This window comes from Colletotrichum orchidophilum, assembly GCF_001831195.1.
Source record: "Colletotrichum orchidophilum strain IMI 309357 chromosome Unknown Scaffold_8.1, whole genome shotgun sequence".
Taxonomy (NCBI): Eukaryota; Fungi; Ascomycota; class Sordariomycetes; order Glomerellales; family Glomerellaceae; genus Colletotrichum; species Colletotrichum orchidophilum.
The window spans coordinates 129,040-153,202 of NW_019172964.1; the positions used below are offsets into that span (position 1 = coordinate 129,040).

At 54.5% G+C, this 24,163-nt stretch overlaps 8 protein-coding genes across 8 annotated transcripts; 4 read left to right on the forward strand and 4 right to left on the reverse strand.

Annotated features, from left to right (window-relative positions):
• Positions 1 to 2,755: 2,755 nt before the first annotated feature.
• CORC01_01492 (major facilitator superfamily transporter) lies at positions 2,756 to 4,350 on the forward strand (the record flags this gene model as incomplete). The annotated part of the gene is made up of 2 exons (XM_022613147.1): positions 2,756 to 4,052; positions 4,106 to 4,350. The coding sequence occupies 2 exons, from the start codon at positions 2,756 to 2,758 to the stop codon at positions 4,348 to 4,350; spliced, it is 1,542 nt and encodes a 513-aa protein (XP_022480246.1).
• A 231-nt stretch (positions 4,351 to 4,581) lies between these two features.
• CORC01_01493 (uncharacterized protein) lies at positions 4,582 to 9,044 on the reverse strand (the record flags this gene model as incomplete). The annotated part of the gene is made up of 3 exons (XM_022613148.1): positions 4,582 to 4,983; positions 5,150 to 8,739; positions 8,831 to 9,044. The coding sequence occupies 3 exons, from the start codon at positions 9,042 to 9,044 to the stop codon at positions 4,582 to 4,584; spliced, it is 4,206 nt and encodes a 1,401-aa protein (XP_022480247.1).
• Positions 9,045 to 10,945: 1,901 nt separating this feature from the next.
• Positions 10,946 to 11,281, forward strand: CORC01_01494 (uncharacterized protein; the record flags this gene model as incomplete). The annotated part of the gene is made up of 1 exon (XM_022613149.1): positions 10,946 to 11,281. One exon carries the CDS (start codon positions 10,946 to 10,948, stop codon positions 11,279 to 11,281), a length of 336 nt encoding a protein of 111 aa, XP_022480248.1.
• A 1,155-nt stretch (positions 11,282 to 12,436) lies between these two features.
• Positions 12,437 to 13,355, reverse strand: CORC01_01495 (short-chain dehydrogenase; the record flags this gene model as incomplete). Its single annotated transcript, XM_022613150.1, has 2 exons — positions 12,437 to 12,804; positions 12,863 to 13,355. The coding sequence occupies 2 exons, from the start codon at positions 13,353 to 13,355 to the stop codon at positions 12,437 to 12,439; spliced, it is 861 nt and encodes a 286-aa protein (XP_022480249.1).
• Positions 13,356 to 13,978: 623 nt separating this feature from the next.
• On the reverse strand, positions 13,979 to 15,644 carry CORC01_01496 (cytochrome P450; the record flags this gene model as incomplete). The annotated part of the gene is made up of 4 exons (XM_022613151.1): positions 13,979 to 14,237; positions 14,291 to 14,910; positions 14,992 to 15,522; positions 15,576 to 15,644. 4 exons carry the CDS (start codon positions 15,642 to 15,644, stop codon positions 13,979 to 13,981), a joined length of 1,479 nt encoding a protein of 492 aa, XP_022480250.1.
• A 1,969-nt stretch (positions 15,645 to 17,613) lies between these two features.
• CORC01_01497 (uncharacterized protein) lies at positions 17,614 to 18,234 on the forward strand (the record flags this gene model as incomplete). The annotated part of the gene is made up of 3 exons (XM_022613152.1): positions 17,614 to 17,692; positions 17,889 to 18,069; positions 18,144 to 18,234. The coding sequence occupies 3 exons, from the start codon at positions 17,614 to 17,616 to the stop codon at positions 18,232 to 18,234; spliced, it is 351 nt and encodes a 116-aa protein (XP_022480251.1).
• Positions 18,235 to 21,126: 2,892 nt separating this feature from the next.
• On the forward strand, positions 21,127 to 21,744 carry CORC01_01498 (cutinase; the record flags this gene model as incomplete). The annotated part of the gene is made up of 1 exon (XM_022613153.1): positions 21,127 to 21,744. One exon carries the CDS (start codon positions 21,127 to 21,129, stop codon positions 21,742 to 21,744), a length of 618 nt encoding a protein of 205 aa, XP_022480252.1.
• A 383-nt stretch (positions 21,745 to 22,127) lies between these two features.
• Positions 22,128 to 23,786, reverse strand: CORC01_01499 (major facilitator superfamily transporter; the record flags this gene model as incomplete). The annotated part of the gene is made up of 3 exons (XM_022613154.1): positions 22,128 to 22,895; positions 22,953 to 23,456; positions 23,526 to 23,786. 3 exons carry the CDS (start codon positions 23,784 to 23,786, stop codon positions 22,128 to 22,130), a joined length of 1,533 nt encoding a protein of 510 aa, XP_022480253.1.
• Positions 23,787 to 24,163: the final 377 nt, after the last annotated feature.

The window sequence follows — 24,163 nt, forward strand, 5'->3', positions numbered from 1 at the left end:
TCCCACTGTGTTTGTTGCGTGGAGGAAGGTACAGATGCTGTGGTGTCAGCAGCGCAGAACTTGAACACGTCCTCGGCACTGAGATGGCACAGTGCGGTCGACCTTGCAGGCTATGGATGCATGTCATCTCTGTCTCGTCTCCTTCCCCAATCGGCCGAGGCATGAAGCATGAAGGCCCAATGAGCCAATCATCATCCGAGCCATCGTGAAGGAACAAAGCGTCACCTCGTGACCTGCCAGGTTGCAGGCCAATGAGAAGCTCCGAGAAGTCGGTCCTTTCCTGAGGTGCTTATCGATTGGGGTAGAGTGGGGACATTGGAATTCGTTGATGAATTTCGCTTCGTTCTCCCGGCTCGGCACACATGTCAAAAACAAATAAGCCAGACACTAAGGTGCCTACCTAGGTTAATTGTAACAGCAAGCTGCAAGTGATGGTCGTCGCCGGTCGGGCAAGGTTGAAACATGCCGACCATGGACAAACAAAGAGGTGATATATTTCGCCAGCACCACGAACCAGAGGTTGGCCATTCAACCAAGGCAGAATACCTTAGCTTCCGTGGCCTTAGCTTCCGTGGTGTAACCCGCGTCATCTACCAGCCAGGGGCATCTGCAGATGTAGTGTGATGGGAGAGGGAGGTCGCCCCAACCAGTCAGCAACAAGACGAATGAATGTCTTGATTCCAACGTCCAGCTGTGGTCTCCCACTCTCCCTCCCTACCTTACTCGCAGGTTGGTACGAGTGCCTTGGACCTCGTGATACCTCATGAGATTCGCCTCGCGCGTTGCCGCGAACAGCCGCGCTTCGCCCTGGCTTGGGCCCGCCACAACGTGCCGTCCGGCGCCGTTGAAGTTTGTCTAAATTTGGACTGCGTCTTTCTTCGATTGTCTTCGTCTGACAATGTCGAGCATGTATCTCATAGCTACTGACCTACTCATCGTCAATCCGGGCAAAGTCATGAGAGGTATCAAGCCTGACCGACTGATTGCTAATTCGTCTTCCACTCGGCACTGACCGGACCGGAGTCTCTCTTATCAAGACCTCCACAGACCACGATCCATGGCCAGGTCTCCGAACCAAGTCTCCCCATCCGTATCTATGGATCGCACCCCCGGTTGGTGTGGGCCCCTTGTGCAGTGGCTCCTCCCAACCCATCGGCTGTTCCCCCGTTGCCCGGTCACGACCAGATCCCGGTCTCTTTTCCCCATGCTCACACCTTGAATCAATTCTGTTGTCACCTTTGAATTGGCATCAGCACCTTTTGACCGTTTAACGATACGGCGGCCACAGGCCATAGGGACGATGGAAGGCAGGTAACTTGCAAGGTAGCGTGTGTCTACCTAGTACTTTGGTAGGTGTGCAGGGGGTGGTCTGTGGGGGAGGCTTCTTGCTGGCTTACCGGTAGATACTTCTCGACTCTCAGACTTATTGAGCCTATCTGTTGGTTTTGTCCCTCATCATGTAAACATATGCGGATTGATGGCGCGTATCTCTCTGCCTCTGACTGTCACGTAGCTTGCCACATCCTCATCCTACCACCACCACGGCCGCCGCCGACGCCACCACACTGACACATTGTGGACGCCCTGCCCTCAGCCCAGCTATCAAACCAGTCCTGCCTACCACCAAAGGTACCTTACCCCTTCTTGGTCAAGGTCTCTGGTCCATCGCGCTGATAGGCACCTCGGCCACACGTCAGACGGACAGGCGCATACGAGAAACGACGTGAAGGAGGGGAGCGAGCAGACGACTCCTTCCCAAACTCCCATTGCTACCTTACCTTGCCGATGCCTTCCTTCCCTTTGTCAGAGTGCCAGACCGGGGTAGCTTCTACCTAAGGTACTGCCGCCTCCCAAGTTGCCGTGTGCCTTCCCCCAATTCCTACCTACCCGTCCCGTCCCATTCGGGCGTTGGCGCCACTTTCCTTAGCTCTGCACATCTCTCCTTCCATCGTCTCATACCTCACACACACACACACACACATGCCGCCCGGCTGCCGGCCTCTCTTTTTCGCACCTGCCATTCAAGCATCGAGCCCTCCAAGGTTCTCGATTATTATTTTTATATCCAGAAAAACACCCGGCGTCGCTTGCTTCTGGCAGGATTATCCAGTCCCATTTCGTCGGCACGTCTCACGTCTTACGGTCTCCCTCATCAACGGCGATAAACAAATTCGTGTAACCAACACAAAGTACCCGTTTGCTATCTCTCTTTCTCCCTCTTCCTCCCTCGTCTCCCCCGATATCTGTCTCTATCTCTCTTACTTTGTTTCTTTCCGTCTCCAAATCGACCCCAGCTCCATCATCCTCACCACCCTCCACTCCCTCCAGTCTCCGCCCCCCCTCCCCCCCTGTCATCCTTCTTGCACCCGCCACGCCTCACCCTGGCACGTCGGGACCGCGACCTTGACCAAAGCTCCACCCACGATCATCGCCCAGTGCAACTGCAACCTGCAGCCCGATAAACCGTCCCATAAAGAAGCTGCACACCTCCCCCCCCGGAACCCTTTATCTAGTTTTCACTCGCCGTCTTATTCTTCCAGTTCAGTCTTACCAGACCAAAGTCATCTCAACGCGTCTGCGCTACTTGGGCCACCATCCCCATCGTCAGGCACGATTGAGTTTCCAGTCTGCGACACTTGAGAGAGAAGCACCAAGCGGCAGCCACACACCGCCGGCCAATTCCTCCCGCCAAGGCGCGACGCCGCTCCGTCACCCTCTCTGAATCTCCACCTCATCACTCCACATCACCGCCAACATGTCCTCCGTCGACGAGAAGCACGCTCCCGAGCCCGCGGCTGCGGCCGATATCGAGCCCACCGCCATTACCCCGACAACGACCGCCATTGACGGCCCCGTTCCCCGCCCTGCCGGCTTCATGTATCGTGGATTCCGCATCGGTGGCAAGGAGCTCTGGTACGCTTCGCCCCGCATCCAGCTCTTCATGGTCTCCTTCGTCTGCTTCCTCTGCCCCGGAATGTTCAATGCTCTCGGTGGCCTCGGTGGCGGTGGTCAGGTTTCTACGAAGGCCTCCAACGACGCCAACACGGCCTTGTACTCCACGTTTGCCATTGCCGCCTTCTTCGCCGGTACCTTTGCCAACCGTCTCGGTCTCCGTCTGACCCTCAGCTTGGGTGGTCTGGGTTACTGCATCTACGCCGCGTCGTTCCTGTCTTACTCCCACACCCAGAACGAAGGCTTCGTCATCTTCGCCGGCGCCTTCCTCGGCGTGTGCGCTGGCCTCTTGTGGACCGGCCAGGGCGCCATCATGATGTCCTACCCCACTGAGAAGGAAAAAGGACGCTACATCTCCTGGTTCTGGATGATTTTCAACTTGGGCGCCGTCATCGGCGCTCTTATCCCCCTCGGCCAGAACATCAACACCACTACGAGGAGCACCGTCACTGATGGCACCTACGCCGCTTTCATTGTGCTCATGCTGCTCGGCGCCGTCCTCGCTCTATTCATGTGCGATGTACCCAAGATCATTCGTGAGGATGGGTCTAAGGTTATTGTTATGAAGAACCCTTCTTGGCAGTCCGAGTTCAAGGGCTTGTGGGAGACCTTGGCCCAAGACCCGTGGATCGTCCTCCTATTCCCCATGTTCTTCACCTCCAATGTCTTCTACACCTACCAGACCAACGACATGAACGCCCCTCACTTCAACACCCGCACTCGTTCGCTCAACAACCTCTTGTACTGGTCCTCCCAGATCATTGGTGCTCTGATCTTTGGCTACGCCCTCGACTTCCCCAAGGTCCGCCGTAGCGTGCGCGCGAAAGCCTCTTACATCACTCTTTTTGTCCTGACCATGGCCATCTGGGGAGGCGGTTACGCTTGGCAGAAGAAGCAAGCCCCCCGCAGCGAGATTGAGGGCAACTTGAACTACCCCACCATTGACTGGACTGACGGTGGCGAGGCCTACATTGGCCCCATGTTCCTGTACATGTTTTACGGATTTTTCGATGCCTGCTGGCAGACGAGCATCTACTGGTACATGGGTGCCCTCTCCAACTCCTCCCGCAAGGCTGCCAACTTGGCAGGTTTCTACAAGGGTACGTTACACATTCCCCGTGTTATCTGAGTATTTCTTACTGACAATCCATAGGCATTCAATCCGCCGGTGCTGCTGTCTTCTGGCGTCTCGACGGTCTTGGCACCAAATACAACACCATCTTCGGCGCCTCGTGGGGCTGCCTTGCCGGTGCTCTCGTCATTGGTGCGCCCATCATCTTCCTGAAGATCAAGGACACCGTCACGGTCGAGGAGGATCTCAAGTTCTCTGACGAGACTATTGCGGACATCGCCGCCCCGGGGACGGTCGACACCAAGCTGGACAAGGAGGTGGCGTGAGCAGTTGTGCTGAAGCGGAAGCTACAGGCAAAGCCTGCATGATATCCATGGGGAGTTGAGGATTTTACGCTGACGAGGGATGACGATACCAGAACGTGCCATGCGCATAGGAAAGTTGTAATATTGGATTAGGTCCTTTTATATATAATGCCAAGGCTTTATCAAGCCACATGAAGTCTCTGAAGTGAAAGCCACGCGCTTCACTATTTCTATCACTGCGGTCTATTCGTCTCACACATAGCCGCGATGTCTATCCTCCACCTCCTCGCCGCCATACCCACCACCACCGGGGGTATTAATCTGCACGTACTCGCCCTCCTTGAGATTAATAATTGCCTTCCCGCCAAGGTTAATCTTCTCCATGCCACCCTCCTCGTTGTGCAAGAAGGCGTAGTTCTCGCCCCTCTGCCCCGGTCCGCCGCCGGCCATACCCCAGGGGCGGTAGACCCTGCGGTCCGAGAGGATAGAGAACTTGAGCGGGATGCGTGCCTGGATCTCGCGCGTGATGCCATCGCCGCCGCGCCAGGTGCCCTTGCCGCCGCTATTTTTGCGGATGGAGTAGGCGCGGACCAGGACGGCTGTGCGTTTTTCGATTACTTCTGCGTCGGTTTGGCGGGTGTTTGTGGAGTGAACCTGTGTTTGAGTTAGTTTTGGTCATTCATTGTGATGGATCATTGATGGACGGCACGTCTTTTCGATACTCGGTATGAAAAGGACCGGGGAAGTTGGAATGGAAAAGGGTTTGATGATGTGTGTGTGTGTGTGTGTGTGTGTGTGTGTGTGTGTGTGTGTGACTTACATGAGTCGAGTGCTCGCCGTGATATCCCTCACCCGCACCGACGCCGCCCCCGATACTCTCTCCGTAATTCCACCCTTTGACAACCACGCCCGTGACGGGATCCCGCCCGCCCATCCCCCACCCGAAACTGTTGGCGCACCCCTGGCTTGCACCGTACCGCCCAAACGCGCGTAAAATGACATCAATGACGCGCTGGCTGGCGAGGGTACTTCCGCAGATGGCGGCGCGGGCACCGGGGTTGAGAACGGAGCCGACGGGCGGGAGGCGGATCTCGACGGGGGCGAGACAGCCTTGGTTGAGGGGTATGTCGAGGCCGACGAGGCAGCGGATGGTGTAGATGATGGCCGAGTGGGTGATGGAGACGGGGCAGTTGTAGTTGCCCCAGACTTGGGGGCCCGAGGCGGAGAAGTCGTAGGTTGCGGTGCCGGTGTCTGGGTCGATGGCGATGGCGACGGCGAGGGGGGTGCCGTCGTCGAGGTGGTCGGTGGCGGCGAGGCCGGATGGGTGGGCGCGGGCGACGGAGCGGAAGAAGGTGCGGACGGCGGCTTCGGCGTTGCGTTGGATGGCGGCCATGTATTTGTGGACGATGGCGAGTCCGCTGCCGCTGCCGCTGCCGCTGCCGGCGACGGGGTCGTTGTCGTGCTCGGCGCAGAGTTTGCGGAGGAGGAGGATGCCGCGCTGGTTGGCGGAGGTTTGGGCTTTGAGGTCCGAGATGTTGTCGGCGAGGCGGCGGGAGGTGCTGCATCCTGGCAGGGCGCCGGCTCTTTCAAAGGCGGCGCGGACGTCGGATTCGAGAAAGGTGCCGGCGGAGACAATTTTGAGGGTGGGTACGTTGAGGCCTTCTTCCCAGAGTTCGCGGGACTCGGGCATCATGGAGGTGATGCCTTTGCCGCCAATGTCTGTGTGGTGGCCGCGGGAGGCGACGTAGAAGGCGATTTCTTGGTTTCTTGCGCTGTCATTGTTTTTGTTGTTGTTGTTGTCGTCGGTATTACCGGCCCCGGGCCCGGAATCAACAAAGACAGGCGTCACGACGGTCAGATCCGGGAGATGCGTCCCGCCCCATTGCGGGTGATTTGTGAGGAGGACGTCGCCCGGTCGGAGCTTCCCCTCCCAGTGGCGGTGCTGCTCTTGGATGGCGAACTGCATGGAGCCGAGGTGGATGGGGATATGGGGGGCGTTTGCGACGAGTTTGCCCTGCGGGGAAAAGATTGCACAGGAGAAGTCGAGGCGTTCTTTTATAGAGGTGGAGATTGCGGTGCGCTGGAGGGTGGTGCCCATTTGTTCTGCGATGGCCATGAAGCGGTGGGCGAAGACGGAGAGTTGGATTGGGTCTATTATTTCGGCTTCGTGAGAGGACGGGGCGAGGTCTGGTTGGTTTGGTGTTTTCGTTGTCGTTGTTGTTGTCGTCTTGAGGATGGGAGGAGTGTGTGGTGATGATGATGATGATGATGAGGTCGTAGTCGGAACTTGCTTCTCGAGGAGGACGTGGGAAGAGAGAATGTACGCCCTAAACGTCGGCGACACAAAGATGGTCTGCGTCTGATCGATGAGCAAAGCAGGGCCCTCTACCACAACCCCCTTGGCAACCTCGTCCAGACGATACACGCCCGTTGCGTGCCACCCGCCGTCGATATACACATTCTGCGAAACTGCCGGCTCCGGGGCCGGTGTCAAGCCGCTGCTACCGCTCCTCCTCGCGGCCAGCTCCTTGAGCGCAGACGTCTCCCGCCTCCCAAACGCGCTACCGCCCGCCGCGGCGCCCGTGCCGCGGACCTTGATCGACTCAATGACTATATCCCTGTCCATCGAGAATGCGAACTCGCGGAGGTGCGTCGCCTTGAATGCCGCTGCGTAATCGCCGTCCGCGGGGCGGGAGATGGTGAGGTTCGTATCGGTGCCAAAGTACCGCAGCACAAGACTCTCGTCAAAGACGAGGGAAGCCTCGTCTGCGCCTTGGGAGAGGAGGTCCGTCGCTACTTTTATCCTCAGCGCGGCGAGGCGGTCCGCGACATGGGATGCCGCCGTCGCCGCGGCAGTGCCGTCATTGTTGAATTTCTGCCCGTACGGCTCGAGGGCCTCGCTCTGCAGCTCGGCCTGCGCGATGCCGTACGCCGAGAGCAAGGAAGAGAAGTTGTGGATCAAGACGCGGCGGATGCCGAGCTTGTCGGCAATATCGCAGGCGTGCTGCCCACCCGCGCCGCCAAAGGAGACGAGGTTGTGGTGTTCCGGCGCGAAGCCGCGGGCCTCGGTGGCGTTGCGAATGGGACGGGCCATTGTCTCGTTGGCGACGTCGAGGAAGCCCAGGGCGACGTCGTGGGGCGTCAGGACGACGGCGTGCTTCGTCTGGGCATTGACGGCAGCCGTGATGCGCGCAAACTGTGCGGCCACGACGGCGGTGTCGAGGGGCTCGGAGGCGGAGGGGCCAAAGATGGAGGGGAAGGAGGAAGGGACGAGACGGCCGAGGAAGAGGTTGGCGTCCGTGACGGTCAGGGGCCCGTTTTTGCGGTAGCATGCTGGTCCCGGGTGGGCACCTGCGCTCTCGGGGCCGACGGCGAGGAGGCCGTTGCGGGCGGAGAGGATGGAGCCGCCGCCGGCTGCTACGGTGGCGATGTTGAGCATGGGGACGGTGATTGTGCGGCCTGCGATGGAGGTTTCGGTGAGGTAGTCGTATGTGCCGTCGTAGCGCGAGACGTCTGTGCTGGTGCCGCCCATGTCGAGGCCGATGACGGGGGTTCCGGTTCCGGTTCCCGTGCCGGTGCCGGTACCGTCCTCCGGGTCCGGGTCCGGGTCGTAGCAAGACCTCGCGATGCCGACGACGCCGCCGGCGGGACCGCTTAGGAGGGCCTCGTTGCCGCGGAAGCGGGAGGCCGCTTTGAGGCCGCCGTCGGAGCACATAAAGTCCACACGGCGGGGCGGGCTGCCAGGGAGGAAGCCGGCGTGAAAGGAGGCGACATAGCGCTGGATGACGGGGTAGAGGTAGGCCTCGGAACAGGTGGATGTGCTGCGGTTGAGGAACTTAATGGTCGGGGAGACGCTGGCAGAGGTCGTGACGTAGGGGAAGGCGAATTCGGGGGAGCGGGCGAGGCGCGCGACGAGGTCTTCATGGGCTGGGTGGAGGTAGGCGTGCATGAAGCAGATTGCGAGGGAGGTGTAGCCATCATCCTTGAGGGCGCGGAGTTGGGCGCGGATAAGGTCTGTGTCGGGGTGGCGGAGGATGCGGACGAGGTCGCCGTTTGCTGTGCGGACGAGGTCTCCTTCACGGGGGGTAGACGACGACGGCGGCGGCGACGACGATGACGATGGTGGTGAAGAGTTTGGTGAGGAAGCTGAGGCGGCTAGGAGAGCGGCCTCCTTGTCCAGGGGCGTCGGGTTGAGGTCGTAGTCCGCGGGCACGATGCGCTCGTCGACCTCTACGACGGTGGAGTGCAGGGCCGCGGCCTTGCGGATGTTGAGGTCAAAGAGCTTTGGGCGGGACTGGTCGCCGATCACGCAGACGTCCTTGAAGCCCTTTGTGGTGAGGAAGGCGAAGCGCTCGCCCTTGTGTTCCAGGAGCGCGTTTGTTGCGACTGTGGTGCCGATGCGGCACGATGCTGCGGGACTGGGAGTTAGCAAAGGAGAGGTCAGATAGGGTAAGGGAAGTCCCGAAAGGAAGGCGTAAGAGGTGGTGATAATGAGACGAACCGATGCGTGAGCCATCGAGTTTCACGCCGAGGGGGATCGGCTTCCCCTCGACGGCCTCGAGGACGCGCCTGATGGCCTCGGTCGGGGCGTCGGGGTAGTTTGCCGGGTCTTCGGAGAGGAGTTTGAAGATGAGGGGCTCGCGGCCGTCGATTTCGGCAATGACGTCGCAGAATGTGCCGCCGCGGTCGATTGAGACTCTGATATCGGCTGCCATGATGTGAGAGGCGGGCAATTCTCGTGATGTTGATGCTCAGTTGAGTTTGGTGTTGCGGCGCATGAATCAGGACGAGTCCAAGGCCGTGTTTTAGTGAGGGCTCATGAGTGTTGAAATAAAGGTGACTAAGATTGCAGTCCTTTTGAAAATGTGAATATGAATTCTTGGTGCTCTGGAATGAAGATATCAAGCGCGTATACAAGACGTTTCTACGGACGTCTAACACGTCCTGCGCTTCCTTGCGGTAATTGATGCCGAGTGACTGATCCCCCCCCCTTCCACCAAGACCGCACAACAAATAAGCGACTGTCGGTCGGGCGTATCGAACGGCGCGATTGCGTGCTACCGGGCTCTGTCCGCGATTGCGGACCCGGCGTCGGGCTGTCTCCGACAATAGCTTTAGGGCGCCGGCCGTGGCTTATCGCTCGTCGAGCATGACCGTGTCTAAGTCGGCCCTCCACTCCCCCTCCCGCGAGTGACATAAGCACTGCGGTGTCCGGCGTTCGAGGCCAGCGCGAGGGTGTGGCGCCGCCTGACACCCGGAGCATGGCGGCCGTGTTTGCGGCGAGGCGAAGGCTTGATCTGAGTTTTGGAGGCCACGCGTCGAGGTAGACTCTTTGAGTTCGGACGGAGGATCCTGTGGGTCAAAGGTCGATCACCCAAAATCTTGGTACCTTACGGCACAAAACTCTATCGGGCTCTCAATCCTATGTCAACTATGATCAACCCCTTTGGTTGTGTCTCTGAGGGGTTGTTCAACGATTGCAGCTTTGAACTCTGCTGTGCCCCCGCAATACATTCACCTGGCTAGATGAAGTTGCATCGGGATGGCAATCAACAGCTTGAAGTGCATTGACTAATTTCAAAAGAAAGTATGTCCGTAACGTCGCCTTAGAAATACATCGGCCATAAGTGCATCTCTCACAAGCAGGATCAAAACAGCAATCAACTCACATTTTAGCAATCATTTGACAATAAAACTCAAGTTCCAACGGCAGTTGACACGGGGTGTCGAGGCAGATTCGCTTACGCATGTGCGATTCAATTGGGTTCGTTGTAATTAACTTGTAGGCTAATAACACGATGGGCTAGACTCGAAGCTACCAACGTTTGGGATTGCTAGACATCACCTTGGTAATACGCAAACCTTGATACTTAGCAAAGACTTAGTAAGACTTGATAATCCTACTCAATCCGCGCGTTGAGTGGTCGATAAAACCAACAGCCTGGAAACGGTAGATGATTCCGAGGACCCAATTCCAGGAACGATTTGGGGAAAGCCTTGGCCGCAGCCCCAAACCCAAAGGGCGCAACCGCACAACAGCTGCTCCACTTTGCAATTTAATTAAGTTGTCATTGTCCTTGCAACTGCTTAGTCCGGCAACTGTTTCCTACGGTGCTGTACAGAGCTGCCGGGCTCCGAGACACCACGCGTACAAGTTGAAACGTCATACTTACTATAAACGCAACGCATAATGGCGAAGCCTTACCAAAATAGTGTTCGTCTCAGGGTTTGTATCACTTGAGTCTTTTCTTTTTAGAGTTCTCGATTGAGCGGCACCACGTTGCCGCGGTCCACGACGGACCCGACGTCCTATCCCAATGGAGCCTGGAGTTGAGAGCCGTTCGCTCCGGAGTCACGACGGCCTCGCGATATCGGTTCGAGTCAACGAGATTATGACAGTCTTTCGGTATCTTGGGCGAGAGGGGCTCTCCGTACATTGGCAAGCAGGACCGATATATAAACAATCGAATCGAACCTTTGATGGCATTAAAGCATCTCCTCATCTCAACATCACTACTCGCATTCAACAACTGTCTCTTTCTACGGTCTCCCTTTCGACTTACAAAAACCACTGTACCTCTCTTGCAATTTCAACTACCACCGCACAACAGCCAAAATGCAATTCCCCACCTTTGCCATCCTCGCCACCATCATGATCGCCGGCGCCGGCGCCTCCCCTACCGCCAAGAATAACCCCACCGCCAAGAGCAAGACCACCACCTACGTGACTGATGGTTACTCGTCGGTCTGCATGAACGGCACAACAGACGCGAAAGGCAAGAAAGGCGCGAAAGGCACGAAAACCGCCAACCTCTTCTGCTCTGGCAACCACAACGTCTGCCCAAAGGGCAAGAAGGATACGTTCGACGACACTGCCACCAAGAAAAACGAGGCAGCCTGCAAAGGCGAAGTGTTTTTACAACAATGTACGCAGACGATTGCTTGCGTCTAATCATCTGAACGGGAACGACTTCACTTTTTCCTTTGTTATTTTGAAGCGATGGGGGAGTAGGGGGGATGGATGTTCGTTGGGGCAACCGTTGCACCAAGCTTGCAGTCGAGGGAGGTAAACTTGGTTTGGGTTTACGTCGCATCTCGTCACAAATATGATGCACTCAAAAAAAAAAAAAAAAATTTGCGTTGATTCATTTCTACCTTCGACTGTCATTGTCTGTTTGTGACTATGCAATGTTTCTCGTCATGATTCGCCTCATCTCAAACTGGTCGCGCATTCAGCATAAAGGTCTTGGAACCTTGGGCGATTGGAACGCAGGGCTCGTGTTTTTTATTAACAAGCAAGCCGAATTCATGCCAATGTCAGAGCTTCGATCTCGACATCTCGGTCGAATAATGAAGAACAAGACATGTTATTCTCCTCAAGAGTTTAGTCGATGCCTAACTGCTATGGTTGTGAAGAATCCAAAGTTGAAGAAAGTCTTTGATTCGCAGAACCCCGCTCTGTCATTAGGCCGTCTCTCTTCCAGTTATTACAGCCAAAGTTATCTACTCCGATACGTTGTCCTCTAGTCAAGTTTGGCAAAAGTGGCTTCTACATAAGGTCAATCTCCGCATGGTAAAGTCGCCGTCGTGACTGGCGGTTCCAGAGGAATTAGTGCCGCTATTGCTCTTGAGCTAGCCAAGAGAGGCGCAAACGTCAATCCAGAATTAGCTTAAAGCAACCCATGATGAAACTGCCAGGATGCGCCGGTGGCCTGAGGATATTGCGTCTCCGGTTGCGATGCATGCATTTGCTGAGCCGCAGGCAAATTGGTTTACTGGGCAGACTGTCTCAGCTTCTGGGGGCTTTTCAATGATATAGGCAGCGTTGGAGAAGGAAAAATTTATGCCACACCAGTCGTAATTGAAGAGATCTGCTATGACAGGAGATGACTCGCAACTCCAAATGTCATGCAACTGTTCTTCGAGACAATAGAGATATAGCCTCAAACTAATTAGTTCTCTAGGAAAACCGCATTCTTCTTCAACGCATTTGATCATTTTCTGACCGCCATGCTGTTGTGTCGGTTGATTTTGAACTGATTATACTGCATTCACGAAAACTGCGTGGCTTCGACCCCTGCCCTCCTTCGAGCATGCGACATGATTCTCAACCAGCCATCATAACCTCCTGCAGACGACGTAGAACCTCGTCTTCGCCAGGGTAATCAGGGCCCTTGATAGACTCAAAAGCGGGGAGGAGCACAGCCTCGTCAATCTCCTTGTACTTCCCAAGTTGCACATGGATCACGTTTCCGTTGCGGGAGGCATCGGCCATCAGATACGCCGCGCCGCGGGCAACGGCCTCAGCGGTCTGAATCTCGACGCCGATCTTGGCCATGAGACCTTTTAGGTCCGGAAGCACGCTGCTATCCGCCCACGTCGGCGCCAAGGTGTTGACTCGGATGGGCAAGTTGGCGGATTGGATGAGCGGTATGAGACCACGTCCGAATCCCAGCACGGCGTGTTTGGCCGTAGCTACGTTTCCGTTGTTAGTTGAGACGGTCTGTTGGGTAAGGAGAGGCCTAGAACTCACCATAGTCCACGGCACGAAGCCGTTGGAGACCCGTCGTAGAGCCGTTGATGACGATGCTGCCGCCCTCGGCCTGTTGGCGCATGTAGTATATCGCAATCGTCGCCGTGTGCATCACACCGGTGAGGCTGACATCCAGCAGCTGGTGCGTGGGCTCCTTCAGATCGCCGTTCTCGTCCACTTCCGTTGAGAGGTAGTTGGCGCGAGGGCCAACACCAGCGTTGGCAAAGACATGATCAATGCGTCCGTACACTTCCTTGGCTTTCTTGAAGAGGGCGATTTGGTCAGCCCAGATGGTCACATCGGTCTTCACAAACGTGTAGGCGCTCTCAGGCTGCTGCGCCGGCGGTTGAACGTCTGCATTGACGACGGAGGCGCCCTGGGAAAGCAGCGTGTTGACTGTGGCGAGGCCGATGCCCGATGATCCACCTGTTACAATCGCCACCTTGCCCTTGAGGCCGGCCAGGTCCTCGTCTTTGATGAGAAATTCAGCCATGTTGGTAAACAAGAGTGCGATGCAGTTGAGAGCAAATGGTACACACAAGGCTTGGTTGGTGAAGCTTGCAGAGTCGATATAAATAGCTATTTCACGTCAAACCTCCATTCCCTTCCAGACGTTCTTCAATCCCTCCAGGTGCCAGGCAACTGTATTCCATGCGACGTGTCGGTCTACGAATGGAACTCAAAGCGGGATTTACAACTGTATGCGGGGTAGCAAGGGCCATTTTCAAGCCAGGGAAGCGGAAAAGCGGCCACTTTGGACGCTTTGCTTTAGCCCCGGCGAGCGACGCGTCAAGTGAGAGACGCCCACACTTGTTGACGGCCCTTGTTCTTTTGCGGTATTTCTCGATGATCGGTGACAGGGGTTTTTGTGGGATATGCAATGGGGCGGCCGCCGGAGTTACGCAGCAAAGAATTACATCTTCAATTTTCCCGATGCGCCGATTGGCTCTGTCCAGTTGTTCAAGTGGTGTTGCTATCTACATGTACTGATGAACCATGGTTAGGGAAAGGATCGTATATTGGTCTAAAAAACCTTTACAGGCCAGCGGAACGCTCAGCAGCCATGTACTGCCTTCGCCAATGTCCAAGGAAGGTGCTTGATTCGAGGATAGAAGGCTATTGCAAAGTGACCTCGCAACGGTGCCCAATGGGCGCTACGACAAAAAAGTTTTCCATCTCCATCATTGAGTCGGTCGTGCTGCTTGATACCTTTAAGCTAGGGCACTGACTGAACAAGACTGCAGCCCCCATCCGGATCTCCATCCGGGCGAGGTGCAGGCCGATACAGACCCGCGAGCCGGCGCCAAATGGGCAGAAAGTGCTCTTCTGCTGTGGCGTGAGTGCAGCCGGGTCAAGCCACCGCGACTCGTCAAACCTGAAATCTACTTAGAGAGCTGGCTTATTAATTCAAGAGGACTGCAGACTTACTCCGATGGATTTGGGAACACGTCCGCATTCCGATGAAGAGTGTAAGCTTGAGTTTCTACTTCAAAGCCTCCCGGAACATGGTAGTCTCCGAACGTGGCGCCTCGGGATGGGACGACTCGTGGCAAGTTGCTTGGAATGCTGCCGTAGAGACGGAGAGTCTCGTCCACAACAGCGTTAAGGAGAGGGAGCTTCTCCAGAAACGCATCATTGAAAAGATTAACCTCATCAACTACAGCGACTTCCGCTTCCAAGCGAGCTTGGAGATCAGGCTTTTTTAGAACGGCCCAAATAAGGTACGTGAGAGTAGACGACGTTGTGTCTGAACCGGCAAAGATCAAACTGGACGCCTCGATTTCGATGTCTTCCTCTGTGAGATTAGCTTTCTCTCCGGCATCGCACTCCGCTAGGGCATTGGCAAAGAGATTTGCCTTGTTGTCGCGATGTTTCTTCAGGTTCTCAACAGCTCGACCGCCATATGCACGGATCGACTTTCCAGCGTTCAAGAGTCGTTGAAGTGACTTGAGCGGGATATATTGGGAGATTGCGTAAATCCATGGAAGCTCGTACTTCAGAAAACTGCCTAGACCGGCCATTTGAAACGTGTCGATGTATTCATTCTTCTGTTGATTTTGCCGTTAGCTGGCGATCAAGTGTCATTGGATGATGGAGCACTATTGTAGCTACGCCAGTAGTAGAATTACCTTGCCGGATTCTAGAAGCTCGAAAGATTCCCCAAAGCATAGCTGGCCAATCACATCCGAAGTCATGAGCATCCACCAATGAAGTATATCGGAGGATCCGTGGAGGGCCTCGCCCTTGATCCGGTGAACGGCCTTTGCCACCTTCTCTCTCACTACAACCTCGCAGTTCTGGCGAAGGCTCGTAGTCGAGAAGGCGCGGGAGAAAATTTTCCGTCGTGCTGCGTGTCTCGTTGGGTCTATCGTTGCAAAGACACCAATCCCGACGCCTGAATCACTAACCAAATCCTCATACCATGGTGACTTTAGGAAGCCGGACCCGATGCGGTGGATTGCGACGAAGCCCTCGGGATCAGAGACTGCCACTTGATGGGGCGAGATTCGCACGACGGTACCGTATCTTTCGTGGAGCGAGTGAATGTAATACATTCGTCGGCCGATCGTGCTTTGCCATTTGAGCACGTAGTGCGTGACGCGGGTGTACCATGGCCCTGGGATGTGTTTGAGAGGGTTCTTCAGCCACGAAGAATAGAGCTGTATCTTCTTCAGAAACCATCTCCGACGTGAATCTGGATGATCCAACTTACTCGCAAGAATCCAAGTACGCAAGTGGTCAGACACGCCCAGAACACTACGACTGGATCGGTGAAGAGCATGATCCAAGAGCTCTTGAGGCGACGCGGTTCGAATACGAATTCGGGTCTGTGGTGGTGAGTGATATGAAAGTTCAAATTCTAAGCCGCCGATTAGCATTTGTGTAGATGACTTACTCTAGCCGTTGACGGTGCGGGGGAATGCTTGTGGCCGTTGGCGGAAGGGGATGTCAGAATATTTGGCTGGCGGGAGAACCAACAGCCAACGAATTCTTGGTTCGCATAACTTGCCCAACCAGGAAGGTAGGGAATTGTACCCGGTGTACTGATTAATAGGTCAAAGGTGAGTGGCTAATAGCTTTATTCGCAGTTGCACACGATTGGCATTGTGGAACTACTTCCATTGCGAGCGCAGCTCAGATGCTTGGATCAATATACTGCCGGAAGAGGTGTTTGATCAACTTCCCCAAAGGAGATACCACTAACAAAACACAGGGGGTTTAGTGTTTCAAGTAAATTCGAGTGCGGGGGAGAAATTGTCATTCTAGACTACCCTTTTTCGAAGTTGATACAAGTAAAAACTACCTTGACTTGCTGACACGTCATTCGGCACCCTCCTAGTTCATGAGACCTTCCACAGACTACAGCAGGTAATGATGACCTTCTTACGGCATAAGCTGACTTACCTTTTGGATAATCCTACAAGGCTGGTATACGTATGACCATTTATTGCAGCTCGATACGTCTTTAATCATAAATTCGAGTGCGCACATAAGATGAATGCCGACTTGGAGGTGCGCAGGTATGTATGGAGGTCAAAGACCCATCGCCTCTTAGTAGAGATGACACAGAATACAAATACTCCTTGAAATCACTCGGACTACGCCAGTTCTGTCACTCGACTCAATTCAAGTGCCTACTTACGTTCTGGTGATGCATTAGCTGAGAATTCCATCTGATTCTAATTCGGCTGGAACAAGCCTAAATTTGCCGCAAATCCCGACCTTCTTTAATTTCCGTTGAAAGCTGTTAACTCGTACACCCTAATATGAGATTGAGTCTCGAAACCTCTGTCAAGTTGGACTCACATGATGGCAATCCAAGTTTAGTCTGAGATGCATGATGATTTTTTACAACATAGTGCTCTGCTCAATGTCTGGGTCACTCTTTGATTAGAGGAGCTGCATTGTACCGCTTCTAGATATCGCAGGCCAGGAGTTCAATCTCAAGGTCGAACATTGTCCAGCATGAGAACCCAACTTACCCGCCATTGACTTGAGAGTAACTTGAACAAAGTAGTCACAAAACTAAGATATCATTCTTCAAAGCCACTTCTTTACTGAAGTGGGGCCACTCGAACGACGAAGCGCAGTGAATATGCCTTACCTCGAATCTACCTCACACTGTACATCTACAGTTCCAGAGGTTCCGACAGACAACCAGACACTCAATCTCTGTAACAAACGATTTACTCGCTCTCTCACATAATTACCTACATGATTCGATATGCGAATCCATTGTGCAAATCAAAAGCTCGGATCGTTGCCTCAATGGCCATCGGTGACGCAGTCACATGAGGATGCCCAGCTTTCTGCTCTTGCTGCCCATGACCCCTGAACCCATGACTCGAGCCATCACGCCAAGAAATACTGTCATTTTTCCTTTCGAGTCTTAATCTGGAGTAGTCCGCAATGCTGTAGGAGGGTCCTGTGCCCCGCTGACAACCTGTACCAAGCACGTGGAAACAAGCAAAGTTCGACGGGTGCGGCTCCAGCGCAGATCTACGAATACGGACGCATCCTGAGAAGGATCTTCGGATGACAGTGAATAAGCTTTTCCCCCTTTATATACTCCGAACTACAATAAAGTTCAGTGTCAGATAAGTGGAATAAGCCGACTAATGGTCCGTATAACTTCACATGAGCACTGAAGATGATCAGAAGCTAGGCCAGATTCTCTTAAGTTCAGGCCGCCATTCTATTCTTAACAATTCAAACTTTTTGTGACTCTTTGATCAAACTACTTGTCAAGAATGATTTTGCCCCACGCGGCCGTCCGCTCTGCTCCAAGCGCTTTCGCTGGATGCGCCCCGCCGGTCTACCGATTCGCCCGTCAAGTGCCCGGTGTTTCTAGACAGGCGAATCCCCCAAATTTTCTCTCAAGTCTTCGACACGGATATAGGCTCATTCAACCCGGGATTCGCAAAGGGTCTCGCACCGTGGTCCGATATGCTCTTGTTTCCCACCGTGCCGACGCCGTCGTGATTCGATGCCTCCAACGCAACCGGAAATATCAAGCCCCTCAAAGTCACCACCAATGGCCAGTCCATCTTCAGCCCCAGAGGCTACAGCCCGCAGCTGGGCTTCCGCCGCGCCGGGTTACTGCTCGGAATCGGTTCCGATGACTCGAATGAAGATGTCATGACGACGCATTGGAACTCCATGCTGGACTCGACGCGGAAGCTCAATCTGACGCATGAGTCCCTCATGTCTTTCACGAGACGAACGATTCCAGCGTTGCGCAATCCGTTCTGCGGAATGGCACGCCCCTTGACCAGAATAGTACCTCGGACAAACCCTCGTCGACCGACTGGAAGTTGCTGGACAGGAACAACACTGTCATCTTTATGACTGCGCTCAAGTTCAACATCTGACAAAACTGGGCCGTCACCATTGATGTCCCCAAAACTAAGTCACAACTCCATTGCGCCTCAAGGACGCAGGTCTTGGAGGAGCCCGATATCTAATAATTCATCAGCACAATTAGAGCCTTCTTCTCGGAAGGGAACGATCCACTAAAGTCCGTCACCGTGGTCCTCCCAAAAAACAACGCGGGCGGTGCCGCGGCGGCGCGCTCCAGATCGGCTTACTAACGAAGCCCACCATGACCAAGGGTGTCGTGAACGACGGATTCTAGGAGAGCAATTTCAACGAGGGGCAAGTACTGGCGGACATCTTTCCAGCGCGAACGGGTGTGGGTCTCTCTGATCCTTGAGTGAGAACCAATCTCGAGCGTCAAGTCTGTAAAAAGTTGGTGGGAGAGCGTCAGGGGCGAACGCTCTGGGGTCGGGCTCGGACGGTGTGGGAATCCATACCCAGGCCTCTTCCGACAGGATGTCTTATAATTGCTTTTTCCAGGATGACCCAAACGGCTTTGCAGCCACGAACGAACCCCCTTTTCATTTTCTCCGGCTCTCGGCATGTTGGCATTCTCACTTCAGGGTGTAGAGAAAAGCAATATACTGGTTAGTTTGCTGCCCAGACTACACTTCATGTAGAGCTTGGCGGTGCCTAGGCCCTAGGTGAAGAACGCCGGTCGAGTTTTGTGGTTCATGGGAGCTTGTGACCGAGACATTCTGCCGCAGCTTGATCCTTCACGGACTGCAATGGCTTTGGGCAGATTCCTTCCCTCTTATCCGAGGGGCTGAGCCCCTGTGCAAATTGCCTATTTGCTAGGTTCTTTGAACTTGAGCCTGCGGATTGGGCACACGTCAACATGGTGCAGGCAGCTTGCAGGCTGCTTCTCCCTTTCATGAAGAATGTCTGGATCGATCCTCGTGTCTGCATTGATCCACTGATACGTGTCGTGCGACTGCAACGAGCCGAGGTTAGTGGCGGGAGGACGGCATTCGTCGCCTTGATAAATCGAAAGGCTATTTACAGATGAATGAGAAGGTCGTACCAATATTTGACACACTCGTAAGCCTTACCTGGACTGGACTGGATAGGTTAAGAATCAGGCTGAGAGATATTAATCTGAGTCAGGTAGGGCGAGGACCAATTTTTGCCTTGCCTTGCCTTGCTCGTGAAGGATTTTCAAATCTTTTTGGAGGATTGGGTGCAATTATGACGCGTGCGTGTTGCGAGAATCGCTTAGAAAGTTTGAGTAATTCTCTTGAACCTGCGAAGGTGATGACCAAACTTTACTTTCGTGTAAGGCGGTGCGGGCAAGGAGTGGCTGAGGGGCCGCAGAGAAAGTGGCAAGCAAAATCAAGCCACTTCCAGTTGATTGCCCCATAACAGACCCTCTTGACCATCTGAGAGCTCATCATCATAGAACCAGGCTCTAACAAACAGCTTAGAATAATTACAGGCCAACGCCGCGTTTCTTCTAGTGTCCATCGATGCAAACGACCTTGAAAAGCTTGACTTATCCTTGCTATTAGGAGGATTAATAAGTTACGGGACGTTTTATGCTTATCTGCCGTGCCTTGGATCGACGTCTTCATTATGCCGACCAGTGCTAATATGAACGATTTAGTCCTTCTACATAATTATTATAGGACTACCAATTATGGTTCACGTTGTTTCCACACTTGATTTCATTGCAACAACAATTGCCATCCACTTTCTTGCACATGGTCCCTCCAAATGAAATGCACATGATTGAATTTTGTAGTGTGAACATCAAATGAAGAACGACTCATCGAACATTTCGAAGGTGAACATTCTTGTTTCGGAACCTTTGGAGCCTGATGTTGAAGATGATGAGATGCGATTGGCGCCCACTTGATCTGTGATCTTCCTTGAGTGAGGGTCATTCCCGGCATCCTCCTTACCGACCAAGCGGCGCACTAAAGGGTTCAGGCCTTCGGTCCAGGGACCAGAGCAATCCAACCACTCCTTCCATGTCCCCTTCAAGAATCTCCAGTCTTTTGGACAATAGTCGGCTAGCTTGGAGCAACGGACTGCACTGCGGAGTAGGAAGGTGTTGAAGAAGGGCAGCCTCCCTGTCCTGTCTTCATAGCCAAGACAACGGCGTGGTAGCTGTTCCCACATCATCCGTTTATGAGCTCATGGATGCTGGAGAAGAAACGATTCGCATATTGAAAAATACCTTGCCTCCTCAGCCCCGTGAAATGGTGCGACCTAGTAGACCAACCAAGAACCAATCAACTGCGTTTGACAGCCATGATAGCCGAGTCCAAGCGCTCCGAGGTAGCTAGGCATGTCAGGACAGACCTGCATTCCAACACGAACAGAAGACTATGCACGGTCTTCCGCCCCAGGCGGGTTGCCGCAGACAGACGCAGTGTCATGCCGTATTGAACCTTCGACGGGAGTGCCGTGTCAATCCGCACAGATGCTTCCCGATTTTTTGATTGCGAACGACAGGTTGAGACAATGGTGTCTACAGACGAAGCCACCAATCATTATGAAACGGAAGAATCGCAAGAAACATCGTTTTTGGATGAACTAGGCTACATAGCCTCAACCTTTGGATGACATCGCGGGTTCCTATGTGGTTATCCCTGATCCTCCCATCAACGCGTAAAGAACTTGAGCCTCGGGAGTTGGGCTGACGGGCTTCGAGGTATAAGAGCTCGGGATTTCACTGGGTATGAGACGAGAAGTTGAAGGATCATTAGAAACAACAAGAACCATCCAGTCCCTTTACGGCTTTACACTTTCGCTTTTTTCAGCCATACATCTGCCAACCAAGTGCAGCGCACACTCTTTCAACGACCACCATACCCAAGCCTCGCTCTTTTGACAAGATATTCACTTCAACGCCACCACAAGCAACCACATCAGTCTCCCTCAAAATGAAGACCGCCGCCATCACCACCGTCCTCTTCGCCGCCCTCGCGGCCGCCTCCCCCGTCGAGATCCGCCAGGCCTCGGGCTGCAAGGCCTTTACCGTCCTCTTCGCCCGCGGCACCACTGAGATGGGCACCCTGGGCAGCGTCGTCGGCCCAGGTCTCCAAAAGGCCGTCGCCTCCTCCGTCCCCGATTCCGTTTTCGAGGGCACGACCTACCCGGCCGACATGGGCGGCATCATGTCCGAGAGCACCGGCTCCGGTCCGGGCAGCATCGCCATGGCTAACCAGGCCAACTCGTGGCTGACCAAGTGCCCCCAGACCAAGATCGTCCTCACCGGCTACAGCCAGGGCGGCATGGTCGTCCATAACGCCGCCAAGAAGCTCTCGGGCAAGGCCATCGCCGCGGCCGTCACTTTCGGTGACCCATTCAAGGCCCAGGCCGTCACCGGCGTGGCCACCGGCAAGTTCAAGAGCTTCTGCGCTGGTGGAGACACTGTATGCTCTTTTGGTGGGTGTGCTAGCTCTGGAGGCTGCACTAGCGCCAGCGCCGCTGGCCATCTTGGATACGGGTCCGACGTCAACACCGCAGGCGCTTTCCTCAAGACCGCTACTGCCTCCTAGGTACAGCCTCAGTAAGGCCGATGAGGCCTTAGCATCTTGGTAGAAGGAGCATCTTCATGTAGATGCTCGAAGGGAGCCCTGGATTTGTGGCATGGACACACGATCGGATGTCTGGAACTTTCCTTTCTTCAAAAGTATGGCTTTAACCTTCTTGTATGGAATACACCTACTAGTCAATGGCACTGGTTCTTACTCAAACTCTGCCCGAAGGAGGGCTGATGATGACTACCACTACATGAATATGTGTTGGCTTGCTTACCTAGATATGCCACACTCTGTTGCCAAGGAGGACAGTGAGAAATCCTCTGATCAACTGTTTCTGACCATGCATCACACCATCCCTTACCTCACATTTACCCCGCTGTCTTCTCCCAAAGTCTCAATTAAAACTCATCAGTATCACTTTCGTGAGTACTGACCTTCACTCGAGATTCCCTCCACTTCTGAAGCAGCGGCAGTCCGATGCCGGTCCAGACAGTCAACGCCACCACGAATGCAAGCGCGCTCTCCCACCCATGGGTCTTTGCAAAAGCTGGGGCCTGTCCGCTCGGCATCTGCAGCTGTTGAAAGGGAATCACCACAGCCTGTCCGACCGAAACCATGAAGCCGAGCACAAAAGCACGCTTCTGCTGATCGCCGCCGCAGGCCTCGTTCGCCCAGCCAGCCAGCAAAGGCGTGTAGCAACCGTAACAACCCGCAAGGATGAACACGGCCATACGCAGCATATGCGGCACGCTCCACACCGCGAGGACGGCGTAGACGAACGTGAGCAGGCACCCGACGGCGAAACAGACGGGTCCGCGGCCGCCAATCTTGTCGGAGACGAAGCCTGTGGAGACCATGAAGACGAAGTTGATGGCGCCGACGCAGGTGGGGATGTTGTTGATCTCCGGGACGGTGTACAACTTTGTCGATTTGAGGTACAGAGTGAAGTATTGGATGATGTAGGAGCCGCAGGTCAGGGTCCAGAAGGAGTAGGCTGCCGTAAATGCGTAGACCTGCCACGAGCCAAAGACGCGGCTGATGACGGACCAGTTCATCTTGCCGACGGGTTTGCGACCCTCTTCTTCGATGCGTTCGCGGGCGCGCTGCTTTTCCCAGTCGCTGAAGTAGAAGGCCTTTGTCGTGTGAGGGGTGTCGGGGAAACAAATCTGGTGGCAGCGTTAGGGGAATATAGTGGTAGATATCAGTGTCCAAGAATAACTTACCACGCCGTAGATCACCACGGGGATGGCAAGAATGAAGTCAAAGATGAAGAGCCATCGCCATGCCGACAGGCCACCCTTTCCGCCCATGCCGGAATACAGCGCAGACTGGAGATAGCCGGAGAACATCTGACCCAAGACACCGCTCATGACGAAGAGGCCGGAACGACGAGACAGCTCGCTCCTGCGGTACCACGAGCCGAGCACATACATGACGCCAGGCCAGGCAGCAGACTCGAAAAGCCCTATAAAGAAACGTAGGACGTAAAACTGAGTGGCGGTCTGGCACTTGAACAGGAACAGCACAAAGAGCGACCAAACACAGAGGCACCCGGTCAGCCAGAAGCGCGGTCGGACAATCGTGATGATCAGATTGGCGAAAGAGCCGCCGATGATGGTGCCAATGTTGAAGTACGTGTTCATCCAGGAGAGCTCGTTACCGGGGCCGAAGCCGAGCTCTTCCGACATGCCCGATACATAGGCATTGGAAATGTTGTTTTGGTCGAGCTAGAGGGTGCTGAAGTCAGCAAACAAGCCCAAGATGATGCTCTAAGAGGGGAGCATCTGCTGAATTACCTGTTTAATGAAGAACATGAGGCAACTGAATGAGAGTAGAAACCAATCCAGTTTAAAGATCAACCTCTTCTCTTCCGGCGATGTGCCGGGTTCGTGCCAGTGGAACCATCCGGCAACTTCAGGTTGCTGTGGGGGCTCCGGCTTGGGATCGGCCTCGGCAACAACGGAGGTCGTCGAAATGCCGTCCTTATCTTGGCTCCGGTTGGTCGGGTCGACGGCCTTGACGGCATTGGCCGCGTTAGTATCGAGTCGCAGCGCCATCGTTGTCCAATTGCCGCTCTAACTGTCTCTCGTTCCGTGACGAATGCAGGATGACTCCAAGACGATTCACGGTCGACGAAGGTGATCGGTGAACCCAGCTGATGAAGCTTTCCCGTACAGAGTGAAGACTGAACCTGGGCAGCAGATTCTTTATCATAGCATATCTCTCCCTAAGGTAGAGGCACTAAGATAGAAGCGGTTGATGGTCCGAAAAAGCGACTTGATAACGATTTTTATTGGGTCGAGCACGACATCGGCAGTCCTTCCTCAAGGCTGACCTGATTGAAATTCCCTTCACCGACTCACCATTGGCGGCGAACAAAGCGCGCCATCAAGAATGAAATATTTTTTCCTTCCGATGTAGTATCGGGGAGGGG